We start from the raw sequence: 16,763 nt of genomic DNA on the forward strand, positions 1-16,763 counted from the left end.
CGAGCCGAGATATGAATCCAAACTTCAGAGTTGTGAGGCACACAAAAACACCATGTTGCCAGGACAACTAATTTATTTTTAGTTTATTTTTATATCTCACACTATGTCGACTGCAGTGACTAGCAAATAGTGTCTGTGTGCGTGCATGCACGCTCACGTATGTGTTTGTGCGTTTCCTGTTTCCTTTGTGTCGTGACAGCTGAGCGGAAGCTGCAGGAACAGCAGCTGCAGGCTCCATCCACACTATCATAATAAGAATTAATGTTACAATTTCATATCAACACTGACCTACCGTGTAAATACGTCTGCTAAAACAATATGTTGACGTTAGAGATAATTAACTCAGACTGATGTACTGTATATCAAATTAAAAAAAGGGTGATTTAATATGATTTTTTGTTTTGTATTGGAGTGGCTAAATATGATTAAATGCTTTTTTTCTTTTTTTTATGGAGAACATTCCTGTGAAATAAAAACAAGCACAAACATATATACTGTACACCGAAATAAAAATAAACACATTTTAATTTACCTCGTGGTTACTCATGAGAACAATTCCACGCCCACGAGGATGGCTCAGGATTGGATAAGCAATGTAAGCGTAAAACGGGCTCCCTCTTGAATGGACGCACGCACGCAGAGACGCACTTCGATCGTCACTCGTTTGGCGTCACAAGAAGCGAGGATTTCACAGACTTGCCTTTTGGTCTCCCCACGCTGCTGTATCAGAGCAAACATATTCTCAGCGTGCCACAAACATGATGCGACGAGTTGCGTGACAATTTGCATCTTTTTTAAATTCAATTAAGATATGTCAAAGAAGAGGAGTATGGATGTTTGTCTGCGTAGATTGAAACAGGAGCTGGTAAGTGTTGCTTTTTTTATGCGTTTATCCTGTGTACGTGCGCAAATGACGCATTCAATTATAATAATTCTCACGATGAATGCTTAGATTCATGTGAACAGATATGTGATATTTGACCAACATGTATTGGCACAGGCGTGACGCACGAATGGATTTTCGCGTGCGCGAGCGTGCACATGCGACATCCAAGCAATAAGTTCACACTGTTTTCTAGCCACCGTTCTATTATTATTACGGATTATATTTTCAGTTGTTTTGTTTTAAATTGCGTATGAATGTATATAAAAACATTCACAGAATTTCTTCATATTCTATTTTTTTCTTCAACTTATTGTACACTCTTATTTACTTCATTGCTATTTATTTATCTTATTCCTGATATGTGGGATAATTCCCATCAGAGAAATCAAGTTAAAATGGATCCGGTGAGTTTTGCTTGACAAAGCAGTTTATTTCAACACTATATTTCAGTATTTTAATATTGGTCATTGTGATTAAAAGGGTGAATCCAGCTTCTCTCACCAAAAGTGAACTGGGATAAAGTTAGTATTTATTGATGAGGAACTACAGAAAATGGATGGATGTCTGACAAACTTGTGGTGCCAAATAAGATGTTTTTTTTAAATGTTTTTTTTTTTTTTAATGGCTTGCTAATCAGTGCATGTGTATACCGTGACAAGGTGATACACTTAAAAAGGACCATCAGGTGGCCTGAGCGTTGACAAGCTATTAAAGTGTGAACACTTGCTCTGCGGGATAACGGCAGGTCACGCGCCAACTTTTCAAATTGCTGGGGCTCACTATCAAGTTCAAAACATGTCCACATAGAAGGCTGTTTTCATATTTATCCATGTGAACTTCACCGCGAGGCCTTAAACAAGCTTCGCTTGTTAAAGACGAGAGCGTTGCTGTTATTTGCTTCACACTTTTATTAGCCTGTTGATGTTAACCTTCTTCCATATAGAAACACCCTCTGTGTATGTGCTCCACAGAAGCTTCCATTCCTGTGCCCTTGAGACACACACACACACACATACACACACACAGATACACACACACGCACACACAGCACCATTCATTTTTAATGAGCCGGCTGGAGGGACAGGAAGGGGTCCGATAACCTCAACGTTATAAAGCCCCCTACCACCCACCAAACAAACAACAAGCCTTTTGCGTGAGAGCCACAAAAGTGTGGCTTGTGCATTCGTAGTAGATAAATATAGAAGAGAAGAACTCATTTAACTGACTCGCACCATTCACGGTGAACATGTCTGGACATGTAAATGACAGTGTGTTTGTATTGTTGACAACTCAACAATCAATTCCATGCATATATTAACTTGTGATTTTAAATTTTAAATTGTCTATAAGAATTAATGGAAACAATGGAAAGATAAATATGGTACATTTCATCCATTTTAATTATTAGAATATAAAAGTAAAAACACACATGAACAGCTGAACTTTATGTGGGGTTAATCCACAGGTGTCAAACTCAAGGCCCAGGGGGCCAGATAACCCTAGCTTTAAACCCTAATTTGAAACTGTAACCCTAGCTTTAAACTATACTTTGAAACCGTAACCCTAACTTTGAACCCTACTTTGAAACCCTAACCCTAGTATGAAACCTATTTTGAAGCATAACCCTAGCTTTAAACCCTACTAGTTGAAACCCTACTTTGAAACCCTAATCCTAGTTTGAAACCCTAGTTTGAGACCTTAACCATAGCTTTAAACCATGTTTGAAACCCTAACCCTAGCTTTAAACCCTACTTTGAAATCCTAACTCTAGTATGAAACCCTACTTTGAAACCCTAACCCTGGTTTGACAGTCATAATGGCCCTCCGAAAGAAGCTATGACTACAATGCGGCCTGCAAAAAAAATTATTGTGACACCCCTGGGTTAATCAGAGGCTTTTTAAAATGGTGACAGATGTGTGCTGACTTGCATTTTACATGTTTGGATGGATGCGGTAACTTCTGAACCCCTGCTATAAGTGGGTGTGCACACTTGTGCAACCAAAAATATCAACGGTTATTGCACAGCTTGTTTGTCATAAAATTCCAAAACGTTTTATATTGTTAAAATGTGACATCTGAAAAGCTTTGTGTAGACTTTTTATAGCCACTCTATACTGCTATAATACTATAATTACTCGTCATGCATCAGTTGGGCTTTAAAATCAACAATCACGCAAAGTTTATTGAAATCCTGCCAAGTCTCCACGCAAGCAGGTTTTATCTCGTCTGAACATCACAAGGGCAGACTGATGATGCAAGATGTTCACCAGGGCAGTAAACTGGTTCCCTGCGGCCTCGGTTTTCCTTTAAACTGGAACGGACGGACGTTTCCTAACGAGCTTCTCGATCTGTCGGCGCCTCTTAAACAAGACGAAAACATCTGCGCTTTACTTTCAAGTCTTTTTAAAGCAAATAAATGCCAGGCGGCTAAAGGTTGAAGAGGCTGACATATTTGGGCCACTCGCTACAACCGCAACTTTGCTAACATGTGGGATAATGGGGCTTTACTTTGTGGTGGAATATCAATTATTAATGTTGGCTCTGAAAACCAAAAATAGGTCTGTGTGTCCGCTTCCTACAAATATTTGTATTTTCACATTCTCAAAAGTTCTAATGACAATTTCAATGTAATCACATTTTTATGTGAATTTGTTTTTATTTTTTAAATGCATTTTTTAAATTATTTTATCTTGTGCTCATGATTGTAAACCCTATAACAATCAAGATTTTAACATTGCATTTCGAAATATCTTTTTTAATGCATTCCATTATTTTCATTATTATCTTTTAGCCAGGGGCTGTTTTCTCACGGCAACAATTCAATTTCGAAACATCACATTTGTGGGTATTCCCACATTACAAACATTATGCAACATGTCGTCCTCTCACAGGGCTTACAAGAGGTGTCACATATGACAGACCTTTTCGATCTTCCATATGTAATCATTTATAATTGAAGTCATTCATTACCATGTAAACATATGGCCGAGGGCCCCCTCAATCTCACTCCACTGACTCTCACTGGCAGACTTGTCACCCCGTTTACGCCCGAGTGACCCCCGTCCCACACACAGTTAGGGGATTAGTCTAGACTTGCAGCTCTGATTGGTTGCCCCCCCCTTGTGAGACAGCTACAGTACATATATATATATGCATCCATACACGAGGGCCACTTAGGTTGGTGAGTTGGTGACAGTGACAGACTGACACATCAACGGTAAGAATGAATGGTGTTTCATTGCTATCTTGTTGTTTATCATTAGAAATACTCAAACAATTGGTATTCTTGCGGTAAATCATTTGTCTTTTGGGGGTGTCTAATTGAACAGGAAGTCAGGTATTTTTGTTTTGTTTGCAAAATCCAATTTTTGGGAAAAATGTGAAGAAATGCAGATTGTAATAAGATGCATGAAAAAGTCTCAAATACCTCCGTCTGAAATTGAATAGAAAGTTAGCCATTTTGGTTTGACTATGTTGTTGAATAGTTGGCTAAGCTATGTTTTTCCAAGTTCACTCATGCTTATGTATCAGATTTACAATGCCCATTAAATGTTCTTGTGATGCTGGTGATCACAAAGTGGGTCAGAGAGTGCAAATGATTCAGAACTTGGCCACTGGAGATTTTGTCTGTATGTGTGCCTTCGAGTCAAGATATTGGATCACGTGAGTCAGCCTTGAGAACAGATGAGAGGCGAAAGCAAAGAGGAGGAGGGGGAGGAAGATGACGAGTATGATTATAGCAGCAGCCGGCAAAAAAGTAGGCGTGAAAAACAAATTAGTGTCCAACCAGTTCAGGGTGAAAAAAGACTGCTGGGATGGGCTGAATTTATAAAACATTAATTTTGTAATAAATGAAATGTAATACATTATATTAATGCATTCAATATATATATATATATATATATATATATATATATATATATATATATATATATATATATATATATATATATATATATATATATAGTTTTTTTAAATAATGCAGTATTGTCGTGGTTTTGGTAAGTAAAGGCCGAATGAAAGTAAAGAGCAAAGCCTGTCTGTTTTGCAGCTGTCATGGGTTGAATTCACTCTTGACTACTAGCCATATGGGTCAATGCGAACGTTCAGCCAAAACAGCCTGTAGACCTTCTGTCATATTTCATTCTGTCAATTCATGCTGTTGTAATTGGATTAAAAAGAGGAACGGCTGGTGGCTCAGGTTTGGACATCTTCTGATTTGTCATGACTCTCTTCACTCTCCAGGTGTCTATGAAGGAAGCGGGAGATGGTCTCCATGCTCAGATGAATTCCATGATGGGTGCTCTCCAAGAACTCAAGCTCCTTCAGGTCCAGACCGCTCTAGACAACCTCAACCTATCAGCTCGAGGACAGAGACATCTGCAGGACGTGACAGTTTCTGACACAATGTCGATGAGTGCTTCAGACACAGATCCCAGGTTGTGCTTGTCCGACGACCCCAGCCCAAGTCCAGAGCCTTCTACGGAGTTGTCACAAAGCAGATACAGTGAAGGGACCTTGTCCTCGTCTAGTTCTAGTCTGGAGATGGGAAGAAGCGAAGAAGGAGACCTGGAGGCTGTACCGCGGAGATGGTCGGGTTATGAAGCACCGCAGGTGGATTTCTATGGACCCGCGGTAGGGAACCCTCCACCTGAGCCCTACATGCAGCCTCCCAAGTGCAACCAACCGGTGGATCTGCCAGGCATCCTATACAGCCTCTCCAGAGAAGGTCCATCCTTGGACAATGACTACTCTCAGGACAGCACGGACGATGCTGGCGACTGGACTTCGTCGCTCATGAACCAAAGCCGCAATCGCCAGCCATTAGTACTCGGTGACAATGTCTTCGCCGACCTCGTAGGCAACTGGCTGGACTTGCCAGAAATAGAGCCCGAAGAAGGCGGGGAAGAAGAAAAGAAGAGTGAGGCAAGGGTGGCAGAGGGGGGTGGAGACAGAGCGGACACCCCGGCTCACCCCTTACGCCTCAGCCGATCACAGGAGATCTGCCGAAAGTTCTCACTCACGACCAACATCTTCAAGAAATTCCTCCGAGGCGTCCGTCCCGACCGGGACAAGTTGCTCAAGGAGAAGCCCGGCTGGATGGTACCGGAGATCTCAGAAGGCGACCTGGTTAAAAGGCCCAAAAAAGCAGCTCCAAAAAGCTCAAAAGGCAGCTTCTACCTGCCTTTCTGGGCCAACGGACAGCAAAGTAAAGGGCGGTCGGAAACGCATCCGAGTAGCCAAATCAACTTCCAGCAGTTCCATGAGAAGCCGTTTGCGGGGATTTACTTGGATCGGAGACCGCCAGAGGGTAGACTGCGGAAAATGCAGCCCTTGTTTGACTACAACACAGCTGTATGGGTTTGATGGCTGGCACCATGTTGGCCCGGTAGCGGGTGCAGGCTGATTGAATGACTGTTTTCCAAAACATGAACTTCACACCTGCGATCCTGGTGATCGGGTTTTGTCTGACAATCAGAAACCATGTCTTTGGTATACAATCATTGAAATGTTCAAAACAATCCCAAATGTTTTCACTCGTTTCAGGAAGTCGGACTGGATCTGACTATCTCAGAAAATGGTACCTTAAAGAATTTTCCTACACACTTGAGCAGCATGTGACTATACGCTCACATCTTAAACACTTTGGGTTTTCTGACTGCTTGCAATCTCTTTCCAAGGTCTTCTCTCAAAAGTGAGCCACAGTGTCACCAACCATCACATGGGATGGTAAAACTTGAAAAAAGTTTTTTTTTTGACATGAGGCTGTAATTACAACCAGGTTACTGTGTGGACCATCCATTTTTGGACCATCCCATCATTGCATCATCTGGGCCCAGCAGGAAACGAAAGCAAAAGAGTGCATGACGAGTTCACTTCAGTTAAATTTGTGGCGCTGTTTTCTTTTTGCCAGCTGTCATGTCACATATTGTTAATGACTCTTCTTTTTGTGTGCACACACTGAGTTAACTGTCAGTCCAAATGGGCCACTGGCAGAATGGGGGGGGGGGGTCGAGCATGGCACAACATCGCACTGATTGCCATCTGCTATAGGGACATTGTGTAGAGAATAAGACTGGACCTAAATATATTTGAAAAAATTCTGAAATGTCTTATATACATGTTACCTACACTTGGACCACTGATAATAGAGCAATCTTATAAATAACATCTTTTAAAAAAAAAAAAAAATTCAAACTGACCAATCAAAAGGAGCCATCGGGGATTAGGCCTCGGCTCTTCTGCAGTCGCTTGGCCAGTTGATCCATATGGTGCAGTCTCAGGATCCAGGTCACACACACGTTTTGCAAAATGGCCTCACTCAGTCTATGCGGATGACGTGGGTACATTTCTAGAGTTTTTGTTTTGATGTTTCGCTTTTTTATGAAGTGATAAATATGTTGTGTTTTGTAGACTTGTCGCTTGACTTTTTGTATACTCTAAATAAACTTTAAAAAAAACAGAGCAGTGTTGTGCATCACTTTTTAGGTTGTGTGTGGCAACTTTGTACTATAAATAAATTGGGAACAAACAATATGACAATGTTGGAACACAGACTGCAAATTGAGAGCTGACGTGTAAAGACACGGATACATACATTAATTAAAACGGATACAAACGATGTGCTATTATTATCTAAAAAGTTGACTGAGCCGATTCGTCGGCTCCGCTCTAAATTGATTTCTAAATATGGAACAGGATCCAGACAGCATCTTCAATAAGTAAAACAAGACTGTGCGAAAGCTTCTGTGTGCCTCCAGGGCAAAAAAAAAAAAATAGGCTTTGTCACGAATTTCTCTTGGCTTCACTCTGATGATATCATACACGGTTGTCAAAATGGATTCATGCAAACAAAGCTTTGCTTGTTGCACTAGTAGAGATGAAGCGGAGTTGATGTTATTAACATACTTTACGCACACATGTCATTTCCATCTCGATCTGCTTCCTAACATCAGCATACCAAGCACTTCAATATCAAACCGCAAAAATGACTTTGTTTTCCTTCTCTTCCATTGCATCCAAAGCTAATCAGCCAGCGGCATGCCATCTATTTTTGTGACGATTCCAACATAATAGAGCAAAGATGACCTTTTCTTTTTTGCCTTTAAATGTATTTTGTCATGTTTATTTATACAAAATATACCGACAAGCGAGAGCATTCTGCCAATCTGCAATCTCCCAATTCCAGTTTTGCCAAGAACATTTTTTATTTTTCTTGTAGATAATAACTGACCAGACGGAAAAAGGAGTTTGCATGGGTGTGCATGTGTTGAAGAGCGAGACCAACAGCTGCAAGAGTAGTGCCGTCGTCTCATCTAATTCAGTTTCCCCCGGGATCCCAGCAGCGGACTGTCTGGACATTGAGCCCCCCCCCCTCCTTCCAGCCTCGACTTGTCAGCTGTCGCTCTCACACAGGCCAAGACTCGAATTTTTGCACATAATCTACTTCGCATATAGGATTACATCTTAAACTGCCGTACATAAAACATAATAGAAAATGTTGTAACAAAAAAAAAACAATAAATAAAATGATGTTCGCATCATGGACAAGTTCTAATAGCGCCAATATTGTCCACTCGATAAAACGGGGGTGTCGTAAATATGTTGCAGGTGAAGGAGCATAACAATATGCACCCACCAAAAAATGTCACATCCAAAAACGCTGAAAATAGCTCACATATTCACAAAATAGTGCGGAAAAGACCGAAATCCAACTTTTCGAACTATTCATCATCTCGGACATAAAACGGTAATAATGTGTCTTGTTACAGAACTTACAAGGAAGATAAAATATAAATATGTTCCTTGGGAAGGTGATTACGCAATGCATGCCCGTATATTGCGCTATAAAGTCGTGCACGCTCTCCTTTTCCCCCAAACCACGCCACTCATCTTTCAATGATCCTTCAGCTGTGTGGCCACACCAGCTCCGCCTTGACCCCGATGCTGGAATGCGCTCACATTTCACTTTTTATAATCGGTCAGCATGAAGACTAAGGAGAAGAGGTAAGGAATCATCATCACTCAGCATTGATTTTTTTCCCACAGGTAACATGAAAGCTCTTCAATGGCGGCATGCTGAAGCATTGCACATAAACACCACCCAGATCCCACCAACACTCCTGGGCGACAGGATTTGTGTGCACACACACAAACACACAAACACACAAACACACAAACACACACACACACACACACAAACATACTGTAAATATATTCTTCCTAAACCCACTCAACAAAACCAGATTGGCGCACGAGATAAAGAGTTAAAACTGGGGCGAATTACTGCTGGATTTAACATCTGGCCGGTGATCCAGTCTCACACATTTGTTCTGCTGATGTACGCAGCGATGAACTTGGTACGGAGCACAGTCAAATATGCCGCATGGCACAATATTAATGCCACTGCATTTTGCTATGCAGGCAAAATGCATTAATAACGCTGCCATTGCTGCAGTGTCTGAACAAAAGTGTAGAAGCAGCAGCAGTTTGTGCAGATGTTGCCTCTGACAGCCCCCCTGCTTTGTTAAATAGGTCACCATGTTGTCGAATTGTGTGCGTATGCACTTTCGAAGTATTAGATAATGTAGAACTCACATTACAAAATATAATGAGATGCTTTATTTTGGTCGTATAATTCAGTTCAGTAAACATCAGCCCAATGCCAGGAATTTGGTTACAGCTTACTTGCTGGGTGGTAAAAATGTAAAAATTGTAGTGTTGACGTTTGGATGAATTGTCTGATATGAATGCCGTGATATAACAGACACTTACTGGCTAACAACCGCATGAATTGTCATGAAGCTCTTCAGTTCCCTCTTCACTGAATTATGTGGCATGACTGTATCTCTGTAGAGTGTTGCTCTTATGAAATAGGCTAACACACACACACACACAAATGCACACACGTCGTGGTCGCCACAGGGTGCCAATGTCCTTGCCATGGTTTTCATTAAATCATAAGAGTGGTCCAAAATGGGGGCTGCTTGCCATCATTAAGCCAGATTAAAAACAAATCTCCACTTTCGATCACCCCCTCCCCACACACACACACACACAGACACACACAAATTTACACGCACTGTTATTTAATGCCTCATCCCGTTACTCAACACAAGTCATCTTTGACTCCATTCATCATCCTTGACGTCTCACATTTAAGATGATTGAATCAGTTTTTCATGGACAAAGAATTTTTATCTGCTATTTTATCATTATAGGCCAAGTTTCTCACTTTAGACAGCATCCCTGTAATCATAATACCTGAAGAATTAAACGAATGTGAAATGCGTGACTTGATGCCTATACTCAGTTTCAGCGCGAATCTGCTTTGACTTCCTATCTTTCCTCACTAGGTCAGCTAATCATCATCCCCCGAGAATTTTAAATAATATCTGAGGCGAATGAATTAAAATGTACTTTCATGCTAATTCAGATGGACTAAATTACGAGAGCTGAGTTGGCAAACTGCAACATTGGGTTTTAATATTTCCTGGAAGCTTGCACGAAAATGAAAACTGCATGCAGCATATGCACACTTGAATGAATGCAATATACTCGAACATCATCCATTCTCGACTTTTGGAAAATGTGACACCATTTCCACAGACACCAGACATCATCTTCTCCTGTATCACTTGACTGAAACGTATATTGTTGTCAGCCTTAGATGACCCATTTTGTTTTCTTCAAATATATCTCTCCTGTCCGGTACGTTTTAGGAAGCATCAGTGGGACGAGAAAGTCGATACATCACTGCTCTTCGTTTTAGGCCGAGGAAGAGGAGGAGAAGTAGGAGTGTGATGGGATAAGATGAGACACTCAGCACTTCCCCTGAGGATGAACAGCAGTGTAGTTCTCGTGAGCTTGTGCGTCACAGCTAAATGAGGTCCTGGAGATACTGCGCACTAGTGTGGCAGAAGAGGCTGCAGAGGCTTTTTTTAAAAATCAAAACTTTGGCAGAAGATATGTAGTTAGTTGGAATTAAAATGTCCACACTGATTGGCTGAGTCCATTTAAGGGCAAGCTTTTGGCATGTTTTCATTCTGCTGACTTAGTGCTCATCTTAGTGCTTATTCAAGTTCATCTTGGGTCGAAGTGAAACATGCAATGTAAGTGCTCCGAATGAGATTCTCATACTGGAATTGTTTGAATCAGTTGAGAGTTGTTGCAGGCCAAAGATGGGGTCATAAAGAACAAAAGACACCTGCACAGATACAAGCTTCACCCTAATAGGTTTGATTGTGACTTAAAGACAGTGGTTAGGGCCAATGAAGCATACAAATGAGACAAAACCAATGTAGATGTAAGATACAGGAGAAGTACCCTGTGATTAAGTCCCTCCCCTAAAAACATGTCCCAAAATGAAACGTGCATTTGGAAGCTCAAAGCACTTGCAGCTGCTTGTGGCTTGGCAATTAAAGGGCGCTACAGTATGAGCACCCCCAACCAAAATGTCATTGCAAACCCCTTCTGGTGACCAACCCATGTGTGTTGGTAAAAAAGACTGACTTAGAAAAAGTCACTTCTCCATCTTTTCTTGATTTATTTGAGGAGTGAAGAAAAGTATTGCTTGAGCAGTGAAGCTCTTTCATAACATATTGACAAACACATTAAACTTTTACGGGGACTGCTTTTATGCTGCATGTCTGCACGCAGTTAGAGCTTTTTGAATCGCTGATACAGGGGAGAACGTTAGTGTGTGTGGAAATGGACTACTAACGTTCAAGCTTGAATGCATAAGTGCATTTACACGCTTGACAGATTAGCATTAGCTAAAATATAACGTGAACAAAAAGGTGCAGCTGAGTAAAGAAGAGGGTGTTGCTTGAGCTGCAATTTGCAAGCCCCGCCAGTGGGTGGCAGTATGACTGAAAAGTATATTGGGCAAATAATTTAATTTGCCCAATTTCTAATAATGGCGTTCAATGGCTCTTCGAAACAGCAAGTTGAGTTAGCTCAACCTTAATTTCACCTAACCACAACGCTTTCTCAACATTTTTTTGTGCATAGATTGGAAAAAAAAATTAATGGTTAGCAACAACCCTCGTGAGTATAAGCGGCACAGAAAATGGGTGGATTTGCAAATAATCAATTACAAAGCCTGTATTATAACGAATCTTTTGGTCTGCTGGCCCACAATGAATGGTCTCATTGGCCAAAGCAAGTACCAAGTAAATTATAGCAAATCGTGATAATAATGAATGTGAAATCATGTTACGATCCTTTCCAGGGGTCAACAACGTGGGGCTCCGTCTGCTACAAACAACCACCACTGTGTTATTCTGAGACGCCCAGGAGCAACTGCCCACTAAAACCAGTTGGACAGTCTGTGACGAGACCCCCAAGGGGGCCACTGATTCCACAACCCACACACACGGACTGATATAGGAATGCGTTGTAGATACACATTTGCAGGAACACACACAGTCACCCCATACACACACGCAACGTTGCTAAATTTAGCTTCTCAATGAGTCTCTCCAGCACCAATTCAGACCAATGATGAAAAGTGTCATTTTGTGTACTTTTATAATCACAGTAAACAGGAGCAAGCTAATATTATTTTGCTTGACTATATTTGCTAAGTATGTTGGCAAATTAGCAGGAAACAAATAGGAGTGCTCTAAATTTTGGAACTACAAAGAGGACTCAGGGATTAGGGAGCAAAGCCCGACAATGAATAATGAAAATTTGTGAGGGATTCAAACTAAATTTTTTAAAGGTTTATGTTGCAAGATTTTGGTTACAGTTCACTAGTACGATTGATGCTAAAAATAGACATTGGCTTCCACTGTGTTTTCTGTTAGTCGTTTGGCTCAGATGAGCCGAATTTGCAGTTGTTGCAGATGGTCGCCGATGGCGGTGGTGGACGAAATCATTCATTTATGTGGCCCGGAAGAAATGACACACATTTCCTGACTCACTGCACAAGCAGAGTACCAAGAGCCCGCGAGGTTTGCAACAAGGGGGTGATGCCATTTCGTGTTAAAATACCAACTAGTGCAATTAGCTATGACTGTAAGTGAGCACCTCAGGCTGCTTGAGGAGGTCACAGTGTGTGTGATCACTAGCAAACCCTGTAGGACTGGAGTGGAACAGCATGGCTGCAAATATATTTTTAAACACGACATTTTCGTTTTTACCGGGGCTTTGTTAATTATTTGTGAGAGCGGCACACGATCAAATTAAAGTTAAGATGTCACGCACTTCCTCATCCATGTTAAATTTCAAGTGTTTATTTGCGTCCTCTGGTGTGACATCATGCTCCAATAAGCAGCTCAGTGCTTAGCACAGACCTCAGTGCTTATATGTAATATGCGTGTACGTGTGTGTGCACGCACGTATCGTGTTGAAGGACTCAGGTGGTGACGAATGAGCGTATCGTTTGTTGTTTGTGTGAAACTTCCATATTATGCTACATATGAACGTACATTTTTAACAAATTATGACAGATAGAATAAATATAGAATTAAAAAATAACAATAAAATCATAATTAATTAAATAAATATGTACTAACAAACAATTAAAGGCATATAAAATATACATATTTATATTTATATAATTGAACTATTGAATATGTTTCAACAAAATAAACGTAATATAAATAGTAGCGCTGTCGAACGGGTAAAAATTTCTTATGGCAGTATTCCTGGAAAGAGAGAGAGAGAAAAGAATGTTGTGCAGTGCAAACATGGCGTACTGTACTGGGTTTTGTTTGCTTGTCTTTTTTTTTTTTACTCCAGCAAAGGCCTAGTGTAATTAAACATCAAAACCCCAGTGACAAGTGGATGTGGAAGCAATTACATCTCCAATGAGTTTTCCGGAGGGCTCCATTTATTACAGTTGGGCACTCATGCAGAAAAATACTATTATTAATATTAAAAACACACAAACTCCATATACAGCACTGTAAACCCCCCACGTAGCCGTGCCAGTAATGCATTTTTATCAAGAAGCTGGGATATGCTTGAGCTGAATACAGAGCAGCCCCCACAAGCCCAGACAATGTATTCATTACACCTCAAATCTCACAGTCAGCACACACACACACACGCACACGCACGCACACACACACCAATCGCCTAGATGGATTTGTACATTGTACTGGCCATTTTTCCTCAGACATGAAAGTGTGTGTGTGAGTGTGTCTGCGTGTGTGCGCGCATGTGTGCACAGGAGGTGGAGGGGCTTCGGCTCTTCTTTGAGATGGGGATTTGATATGAGTGCGAATGTGCGTCTGTGCTTGTGTGTAATCCATGTGATCATATGAGCCCCCCTCTGTTCCTTTGTCAGGGTAAGAAATCAATACTTTTTGTGCACAGTAGATCCGATACAAGGTGAGGCATTGGGGAGTTTGGATGTTCACTTCTATCTATACTACTCAGTCCGTCTGTCAGTCCATCCATCCATCCATCCATCCATCCATCCATCCATCCATCCATCCATCCATCCATCCATCCATCCATCCATAGTACATTGTAGGTGTAGACTAGTGAAACTGGAAGAATCAATAACATGAATCCCAGTGGCAGGCGCGGTGTCTTCATTACAGTGGGGCAAGGACAAGGTGAGAGTAAAGATGGGGGAGGAAGGCCTTGGGAGTGGAATTGGTCGTGAAATTGCCCTCGTACCTTTTACAGTTACTATCAAGTGTAACCGCTCTAATGATGACACATGCTCATGGCCAAATAAGGGCAGCATCAGCCATTTCCTGGAGTAATGTCTTTTGTTTTTAGGCTTGTTGAGAAATATTCATTTAGAGGCCAATTTAGGAAATTCAACATCTGATGTTCATTGCAAGGAGGATGTGGGTATCACAATACAGTGGAGAAAGGAAATGGGAGGCGGGAGGTTAAAGATATCATCAGCTCCCTACCCCCCTTCACAAATTTGTCGATAATTCCCTCGATGGTAAAGCTCATATTCTGCACAGAATGCATTAGCCATACATTTGATATCCTACACTGCACCTCACCCTCCATTTTGTCCATGCAATCTCTTAATTGATCTGACCATGAAAATGTGTGAATGTGTGTATGTGCACAGTTATGTGTTTCGATGTGCGTGTGTGTATATGTACAATTTTAAAAAAATGTGCGGTTCAATTTTTTTTATTTTCATAAACAAAATTTCCACAAGTATGTAATTATTAAAATTATGAGTGGAAAAAAAATCTTACAAATTAAAATGTAAAAATATGTTTTCTTCAAGGTAAGAAGTCACGGTCAATGTCGCCAGAGAGAAAAACAACCACTTGCTGTAATGAAAGGACTTTGAACCCTCTGACCTTAGCTCAGACATGTCCTGCTTTTCGCTCCTTAATTGGTTGATGTCTGGCAGGACTTGTCAAGCATCTATCCAGACACTTGAAGGTGACATTCCACATGTAGCGAGAGCTTTGATGTGTCTCCAGCCCACCTGCTAGGCACATAAGAAGCTCTCTTCCTACATCTCCACAGAGAGGGGAAGAAGAAGCAGCCTGGAGGATGGTGGCGTGTTATTTCACAACTAAAAATCGTCACACCGGTTCTCAACTACTAACAGGATTAAAGGCCCCAACGAGGCTGTACCGACAGTGATAAAAGTGATGGACAAGAGTGAGGCGGTAAGTCCGTTAAAAACCTTCTCTTCTGCTTTATGTTCCCCCATGAAGACATGAGCGAGGATACAGAGTGACAAAGCCATGAAAAGAGCATAACATGGTTCAAATGAACTCAATGTGTCAAACAAATTGTGATACATTGAAAATAATTTGATTCTAGTGTTTTATTTTTTGATTTTGATGTATATAGTAGTAACTATGACTATACTTCAAATTATTACAAAATCATATTTAAACATTTTTATTGTGGTCATGATTTTTACAGTGCTGAACAATATTTTAACTAATAATCATTTTATTATTTTATAAACACACCTATTTACTTGTGTTGCTATTCCTGTTACCAAACGTTCCATTTCCTGTTCTATGATTATCATCATACAATTCCTGTTTGTCACATTAAAAAAAGTCAAAGGAAAATTAAAAAGGATTCATGAATCAGAATCCTCACGAGTGGAAACAAGGTTTAGCATAGTTAGTGACTCCAGTATAGCAGACAGAAATCACCTTAATCAACCTAACCTAACCTAACCTAACCACCCATCCATCCATCCATCCATCCATCCATCCATCCATCCATCCATCCATCCATCCATCCATCCATCCATCCATCTTCTTCCGCTTATCCAGGGTCGGGTCGCGGGGGCAGCAGCTTTAGGAGGGACTCCTAGACTTCCCTCTCCCCAGCCACTTCATCCAGCTCATTCCGGGGGGTCCCAAGGTGTGGCAAAGCTCACTTTGCACCCGACCCCTTTGGCCCCTCCTACAGGTGGTGAGCCCATGGGAAGGGGGACCCACGTTTTATTTTCGGGCTATGCCCAGCCGGGCCCCATGGGCGAAGGCCCGGCCACCAGGCGCTCGCCTTCGAGCACCACCTCGAGGCCTGGCTCCAGAGGAGGGCCCCGGTGACCCGCGTCCGGGCGAGGGAAAATGAAGGCCATATGTCTTTTTCGTCATAAGGGGCTTGGGTGAGCCGTGCTTTATCTGGCCCCTCACCTTGGACCCTTTTGCCATGGGTGACCCTACCAGAGGCATGAAGCCCCAGACAACATGGCTCCTAGGATCATAGGGGCACGCAAACCCCTCCACCACGATAAGGTGACGACTCACGGGACCTAAGCAACCGCTTCTATTAAACGTGACGTCTGTAGCTGGATGGAGATGTGATTTGTGCCGATATACTGCCATCTGGTGCATCAACTATGTATTACATCATTTCTGCAATTTTCTCTGTAATCACACATCATGAGTTTTTTGAGCCATCTGCTGG

General features: G+C 41.5%; 1 protein-coding gene and 1 long non-coding RNA gene across 4 annotated transcripts in view; one reads left to right on the forward strand and one right to left on the reverse strand.

The window, feature by feature from the left end:
- Positions 1 to 63: 63 nt before the first annotated feature.
- Positions 64 to 16,763, reverse strand: part of LOC148391028 (uncharacterized) — a 46,129-nt gene continuing 29,429 nt past the window's right edge. For both annotated transcript variants that reach the window (XR_015861165.1, XR_015861166.1), the window contains exons 7-8: positions 533 to 720; positions 64 to 243 (exon numbers count right to left, since the gene is read on the reverse strand). This is a non-coding gene — a long non-coding RNA (uncharacterized LOC148391028). The remainder of the gene's footprint in view (positions 244 to 532; positions 721 to 16,763) is intronic.
- Positions 613 to 7,352, forward strand: inka2 (inka box actin regulator 2). 2 transcript variants are annotated; one of them, XM_088388705.1, is made up of 2 exons: positions 613 to 865; positions 5,133 to 7,352. In XM_088388705.1, exons 1-2 carry the CDS (start codon positions 812 to 814, stop codon positions 6,252 to 6,254), a joined length of 1,176 nt encoding a protein of 391 aa, XP_088244831.1. In that variant the 5' UTR covers positions 613 to 811; the 3' UTR covers positions 6,255 to 7,352. The 2 variants fall into 2 exon arrangements, with proteins under 2 accessions (XP_088244831.1, XP_088244832.1); XM_088388706.1 differs by lacking the exon at positions 613 to 865 and adding an exon at positions 4,077 to 4,104.

Source organism: Syngnathus floridae, chromosome 11 (genome assembly GCF_059516105.1).
Source record: "Syngnathus floridae isolate MCC-2025c chromosome 11, RoL_Sflo_1.0, whole genome shotgun sequence".
In the NCBI taxonomy this organism is placed as follows: domain Eukaryota; kingdom Metazoa; phylum Chordata; class Actinopteri; order Syngnathiformes; family Syngnathidae; genus Syngnathus; species Syngnathus floridae.

Coding starts and splice junctions, on each gene's coding strand:
- inka2 (XM_088388705.1), top strand. CDS start 812: ATGTCAAAGAAGAGGAGTATGGATGTTTGTCTGCGTAGATTGAAACAG. Junction 866..5,132: donor GTAGATTGAAACAGGAGCTG/GTAAGTGTTGCT, acceptor TTCACTCTCCAG/GTGTCTATGAAGGAAGCGGG.